Raw genomic sequence first — 6984 nt, 5'->3', positions numbered from 1 at the left:
GATGGTTGTGAGCCACCATGTGGTTGCTGGGATTTGAACTCTGGACCTTCGGAAGAGCAGTCGGGTGCTCTTACCCACTGAGCCATCTCACCAGCCCCCATCTGTCTCTTAAGAGACTGACCGAAAGAAATTCAAGGACTCCTGGAGATACATGGCCTGTATGCCTCCCTCAATTAACCCACACCCTACTGCTATGGGGCACAGGTAAGTTCTAGTGTTAGCACCATCATCATGACAGACACAGACACAGACACACACACACCCAGCCCCTGTGAACTCATTCTCCAGAACAAATTACCCCAACACCTGGGTTCCTGGACCAAAGAAGAACCCGTTAAAGAATTATCAGCCAAATAACCTGAAAGAGTTTGCCCTTTTTATTCTCAATCACCCAAGCACTGAACCAAACATTCCAAGCAGTCATTTTCTTTTCTTTTTTGTTTGTGCTGAGAATGGAACCCAGAGCCCCACAGACCCATCTCAGTCCTCCACAAGGTTTCCACTAGGTGAAGGCCTGCTACACTTGCCATGTGAAGTTAGGCCTGATGGTTGAAAGCAGAGGCACTACCCATCTGGCCAGTGCTCTGCCCTGGGCTTGCCTAGAGATGTCAACCTTGCCATAAGACCCTAGAAACCTACTGACAGTTTCAAGAACTAATTTATTAAAATCACTGAGAACCCTAGCTAGTGGCAGCTGGTAACCTGAGGGATCAGGCCACCATGTCAACACTAAAAAGCAATAAAGAAGTGAGACCCTGATAGGTCCTATAAAGATCCCTAGGACCTTCCTAAGCATCACATGCCTCTGTTTGGCTTAGAGACTAATCTGACATTAAAAAGTATCTAGCAAAACTTTATCTCTACTTTGTTTGGCCTTAGAAACAGAAGAACATCTTACTATTTATTCTGGGCTGGAGAGATGGTTCAGCAGTTAAGAGCACTCTTTTCTTGCAAAAGGACCCAGGTTCAATTCCCAGCAACTACATGGTAGATCACAATCATCTAGAACTCCAGATACTGACCCCCTTTTCTGTGGGCTCCAGGCACATACATGGTACACAAGCAAATACCCATATACATTAAAAAAAATCTTTCTCCGCTTCTAACCAACATAAGAGGCTGGGGAAATGCAGATGGTTACAAACAGTCCAACAAAACCAAAAGGAGCAAACATTTCTAGGACAAGATTCAAGTAAATAATGTGGCTGCTCTGTGACCAGAACAGACAGTCATTTACATGGAAAGGAGTGATTCAGATTTTCTACTAACCTTCATAAGGAGTCATCTCAGGGCCTCGGACAACATAATGCCTAACAGAGAGAGAAGGAAATTACTTGATTTGTGTACCATAAATTCTCTAAAACTACAGAATTCTCACAAAAGGTCTGGCACTACAGTTTGGGGGCAATGCCCACAACCCTAATAAAAAGAGAACAAAGACATCATAGCTCATGCTGAATCCTTCTCTCCTAAGAGTTTGGTGTTTTAGTGGGTGGCAGACACTAATGGCCATTCAAACAGAACCTGTGTGTAAAGAATCTTTATATACTGTGTGGAAGCATCACCTGTCAATAAAAAAGTCTATGGCCAACGAGCTGAGGCAGGAAATAGGAGGTGAGAGTTCCCACAGAGAGGGAAATTCTGGGAAAGAGCCAGGCAGAGTAGATTTGCCCCAACAATGGAGGAGACAGATGCATAAACCTGAGAAGTATCTAACCAGTAGAAGAACTTAGACTAGAATAAACTGGATTACTGAGATACTAGCTAGGTAGGGAACAGAGCCAGGGCTGTTGGCCTAGGCATTTATTCAAATATAGCTCAGTTTCAGAGTCATTATTTCTGGGAACAAAGAGGCTACTAGGCAGTAAGTGCCTAATGAGCTTCTTCAGTGACATATCTCATATGCTGTCCAATCTCAGTTTTGGGGAACTGAGTGTGCTTTGAGCAAATGCCCAGAGTCAAGAATCTACATGCTTCTGTCTGCATGCCTATGAACTTCACCCCACATACCTCTTTTCCTTTGTTGCTTTTCGTCCTAGCAAATCTTATGTGCGAGTTGGTGAGATGGATTAATGGGCAAAGGCACATACTGCCAATATGATGCCTGAGTTTGATTCCCAGGATTCTATAAGTTAGAAGGAGAGAACTGGCTCCCCAAACTGTTCTATGACCTTCCCATATATGTGTTGACACATGTGTACCCACCCCACAAACACAATCAATGCAATAAAAAATTGATTTAATTTAAATCTCAAGCAAGTCCTTCTTAGCACATAATCAAGTCAAAGGGTGGACTTAGAGACCTGTAACCAGCACATGAAGATGAGTTCCACATACAACAAAGATACTCCCACTAACCAGGTAACCAGTGACCCAGCAATGAAATCTGTCCCCATATCAGCCAACTGTCTCCTAGGGACTACATCGAACTCTCATCTCTGGAACAGGGTTAGTTCTAATGCCACTGAAGAGGCCCCTCATGCATTTCTTCTATCAACGTCCAAACGCAAAACATTTCTTTTTTCTTTCTTTTTTTTTTTTTTTTGGTTTTTCGAGACAGGGTTTCTCTGTATAGTCCTGGCTGATCCTGGAACTCACTCTGTAGACCAGGCTGGCCTCGAACTCAGAAATCCACCTGCCTCTGCCTCCCGAGTGCTCGAACTAAAGGCATGCGCCACCACGCCCGGCAAAACATTTCTTTTTAACTCTGGAAAAATTTTTCTCTGGATTTGGAAAATTATAAAAGTATTAAAAAAATGTCTTAAATACAAACAAACAAAAAACAGGACCTCAGTACACTGTATTGGCTGGCCCACAACTCTGCCTCCTGAATCCTGAGATTAAAGGTATGTGCCACACCCAGTAAGAAATGTTTTCTGGTGAGTCAAGTCTTGTATTTCATTTCTCAAAGCTGGTAATGAGCACTTCCACAGAGAACATGAAACCTTGTGACTCCTTCCACAGAGAACATGAAACCTCGTGACTCTATCCTTTTTGTTTGGTTTGGTTTTTCAAGACAAGGTTTCTCGGTGTAGCTCTGGCTTAGAACTCTAGGCCAGGCTAGTCTTGAATTCAGAGATTCAGAGATCTACCTGCCTCTGCCTCCCAAGTCCTGGGTTAATGTGTGCCACCATACCCGATGACTCCACACTTTTAATGGAGCAAAAGAGCTACTATGCACCAAATGTTTTTCACAAGCTCTATCACTGTCAGTGCAAAAGTTAGGAGCGCTTGGCTTAGGCCAGAGTCAAGGGTTCATCGTATCAATGTTGACACTAATGTTCCCAGGCTACAGAGTGAATTCCCAGTGTCAGAAAGCAAAGGGCAGCCCAACCCTAATGCACCTGAGCAACACTTGAGAGATTTATAAACTCAAAGCCCATATAAGTACTACCTCAGGGTAGAAGATTTCTCCTTTTAGTCCTAGCCTAAGCCAAGCAGGACTCTATAATATTCTTGACATAACACTCATTGCAAAGCCCAGAGTATTGACAGGCCTCTCAAGTATCCATCTACAGCTGAGGAGTTACAAGACTGCCTCTACCATGACCAGGCCTAGCAGCTGGACCACTACAGGACCTGCAACAGAGTGACTACAGTAGTCTTACCATTCAAGAATATTTGAAGGGAGGGGCTCTGCACAGATGTAAGGCACTGGGTCTTTCTTAATTCGAAGGTAGTCCTGCTTCAACCTTTGTGTTGCTGTTGTTGGAGCTCTCTTATTGCTGTTATTGCTCATCTATTCAAAAAAGAAAAAAGAAAAAAAAGACATCTCTATTTACAAAGAACCAAACAGACACATGATTTCCTTACTATGAACAACTTCAGCAGTGAATACCTCTACTTCCCATCTGTGGCCCACCCACCATCAAGTCCCTCCCTCAGTTCTTTGTCTATATGCCCCTACCACCACCACCACTTTCATACCTGTAACACAAAACCAAGCACCTAACACAGATGCAAGGTAGAAAGAACCATGAAACTACATTACAGTCCTCCAAGAATTTACATGGGACATTTCATTCAAGTGGGACCTGGGTAGGCATACTGAAGCCAGCTTGCACAAGCTCCAAAGAGCAACTATTTACATCCTTTAAATCTGATCAGCAATACCTCAATGGTGGACATTTCACAGCAGAAAATTAGTGAGTACCAGTGGCCATTCTGGTCCTGTTACACATTTATCACTGGTCACAAGTAACAATGGCAAGGGTAGATAGAGACAGTGTGAGGCTAAAGAAATGAAATAAGAACTTTCAGAAATCTAGCTGCATGGACTAGGCAGTGGAAAAGGCATGTTTAGGGGGCTACATTGGTCATACGTCAAACAGGATTTAAACAAAATAAAGGACAAAGGGTAGCCAGAGAGGCAAGGCCAAACTTCCAGAATCCCAAGAGTTTTAGGCCCCACCTTAAGATACCTAGAACCTTCTATTAGGAAGGTCACTCTGGTGCTTCAACATAGGGCAGCAGTGGCAGATACATACAGGGAGGGAAACCATGAAAGTACTAGAGAAGGGACTGGGGTTTTCTGAAGATATCTCAGTAAACAGGTAAAAGTGCTTGCCAGGCAAGACTGATGAGAGGAGGTTGTTCCTCAGAACCCACATAGCAGAAGGAAAAGAACTAACTGCTGCAAGCTGTCTGATGACTTTCACACAAGTGTCCACAGACATGCACACTCACTCATGCACAAACACACATGCATCCACAAACAATAAATAAATATAACTAAAAACTTTTAAAGAGAAGAGTCCAGCTGAATGTGGTGGTTCACATTTTTAATCATAGCGCATGGGAGGCAAAGGCAGGCAGATCTGAGTTTGAAGTCAGCCTGGTCTACATAGTGAGACTCTTTCTCAAAGAGAGAGAGAAGACTGAATCAGACTCAGACCCCTCAGTTCTACTCCAGAAGATAAGGATGGACAGTGGTGGGACTAGGGCCCCACCGTCACAGATTTACAAGAGCTCCTACTTGTTCTCTTTCCTCATAATTTAAGACAGAAACATACAAAAAAATCTACACCTAAAAATAAAGTGTGAATACCACCAGTCTAAAATGATTGAGGGGCCATTTGGGGATATACAAATTAGAAAAAAGTTAATAGGCTGGTGAGATGGTTCAGTGGGTAAAGACACTTGTTGCCAAGTCTGATGACCTGAATTCAATCCCCAGGATCTATATGGCAGAAGGAGAGAACTGACAAAATACAAGCTTTTCTGACTTCTGTGCACATGCATTGGCATACATCTCCCACTACCAAAAATAAATATTTATTTTAAATTTAAATGAAAAATAGATGAGTTTGGCTATAACAGAGCAGGCTGGATATGGGCTTTATCTTGTGACACTGGAAGCACAGACTTCCCCATTGCAGCTTCCTCCCACCATCACCAGGCCACCCTAACCTGTCTCACACAGTGCTGTCTGATCATTTTAACCATGACTACAGACATCATCAAACATCAAAAACAGCTAGAAATCCCCAACATGATCTCCCAGTCAGATAAACCCAGCCTATTCTAGCCTTTGTATGAATTATTCCCAGACAGACAGACAGCCACATGCTCTTCACTCTCTTCAATATTTGCTTTACATATTGTTTGAAAGTTAACAACCTTTAACCTTTAGCCTGACTAACTTCTTGGTAGACACCATCACCACAGACTACGGTATCTGCCTTCTCTACCAGTACTGATACCCCATGACAACCAGGACTAGGTATGTGCTTACTCTGTACCCTCAGAACCTTCAAAGGGAATGGCTTGGCTAGGTTATCTACCACAATCCCTCATGTGCAGTCTCAGCAAAGGTGCCGTTGTGGCCCCTCAATGGGGGCGGGGATATGTGAAAGAGCCTTCCTTCCAATCCCAGTAACTATAATGTAGGAACGCATTACTTCCTGTCAACTACAAGACCCTCCTCCAAGCTCTTCACAGTTGAGTCCTTGTACACTAACACCAATGCACTTTAAGCATCCACTCCCCACCAAAGACAGCAGATGGTAACAGCTTTTTTTTTTCTGCCAAACCCTTAAAAAAATAAACCCACCTACACCTTGTTTTCATAGCACCTAACAAAACCCAACCTTCTCAGCCCAATATGGACTGGTGGAAAATATACCTGCATCCTTCCCTACCTATTCTGAGCTACATCCATCAGGGACCTCTCTGATCTCCCTAGTCAAATGCCTCCTTTCCTGGCCTTTCTACCTCACAACCACCACCACCAACCACAACCACCACCACCACCACCAACCACCACCCCCCCCATGGTCTAAGAGTATAGTGCACAAAAACCTTTCTGGCAGAATCAAGGGCTTTTGCCTGATGCATCCAAGAATGCTCACACCAGGAACAAGGTTACAGTCCAGCATGGCCAAGAAATGCTTCCAGAAAGCATTGTCCCCAAGTTCTTAGCTTCAGAAGCCATGTGGGCCAGAGAGCTCAACTTGCCCAGCACCTAGTAAGAAACAAAGCAATATCCAATGATCCACAAGCAGAACTACAAGCCTTCACCCCTAAAGTTAAAACTCCAACATGTAAAAAAATAACTTCATTGAGTAATTCCAACACAACTGTATTTGGCTTGAGCTAAGTGTCCAGACAGGTTAGTGGACACACACAGGAAACTAAGCAGTTAGTTGTGCCAGGCTATAGTTGTGCTTGCCTGACATGCATGAAGACCTGGGTTTAATTCCTGGCACCACATAAGCAAAGCATGGTTGGTGTTTATCTATAATCCCAGTAGGTAGACGCAGATGATCATAAGTTATATAGCCTGATAGCCTGGAATACATACATTTTCCTGTCTTTCTTTTTTTTGAAGATCCTGTCTTAAAAAAATAGTTTAGTGCACATCTTCAATCCTGGCACTTGGGAGGCTGAGACAGGTATATCTTTGTGAGTTCAAGGCCAGCCTTGTCTACAGAGAGAAGTCCAGGAGAGCCGGGGTTACATAAACTTTAAAAAAAAAAAAAAAAA

The 6984-nt window shown here is 43.4% G+C and overlaps 1 protein-coding gene across 5 annotated transcripts in view; it reads right to left on the bottom strand.

Annotated features, from left to right (window-relative positions):
* Ube2j2 (ubiquitin conjugating enzyme E2 J2) overlaps nucleotides 1-6984 on the bottom strand; it is a 13901-nt gene that overhangs the window by 5063 nt on the left and 1854 nt on the right. For 3 of the 5 annotated variants that reach the window (XM_029476621.1, XM_021159972.2, XM_021159973.2), the window contains exons 2-4: nucleotides 6301-6463; nucleotides 3609-3739; nucleotides 1270-1310 (exon numbers count right to left, since the gene is read on the bottom strand). In XM_029476621.1, the coding sequence (XP_029332481.1) occupies nucleotides 1270-1310; nucleotides 3609-3739; nucleotides 6301-6336 (208 nt within the window). In that variant the 5' untranslated portion in view covers nucleotides 6337-6463. The remainder of the gene's footprint in view (nucleotides 1-1269; nucleotides 1311-3608; nucleotides 3740-6300; nucleotides 6464-6984) is intronic. The other 2 variants (XM_021159976.2, XM_021159977.2) reach the window with 1 other exon arrangement.

This window comes from Mus caroli, chromosome 4, assembly GCF_900094665.2.
Source record: "Mus caroli chromosome 4, CAROLI_EIJ_v1.1, whole genome shotgun sequence".
Classification (NCBI taxonomy): Eukaryota; Metazoa; Chordata; class Mammalia; order Rodentia; family Muridae; genus Mus; species Mus caroli.
Note: the sequence above shows the minus strand (reverse complement) of the source record. Positions and strands in the feature narration are given on the sequence as shown.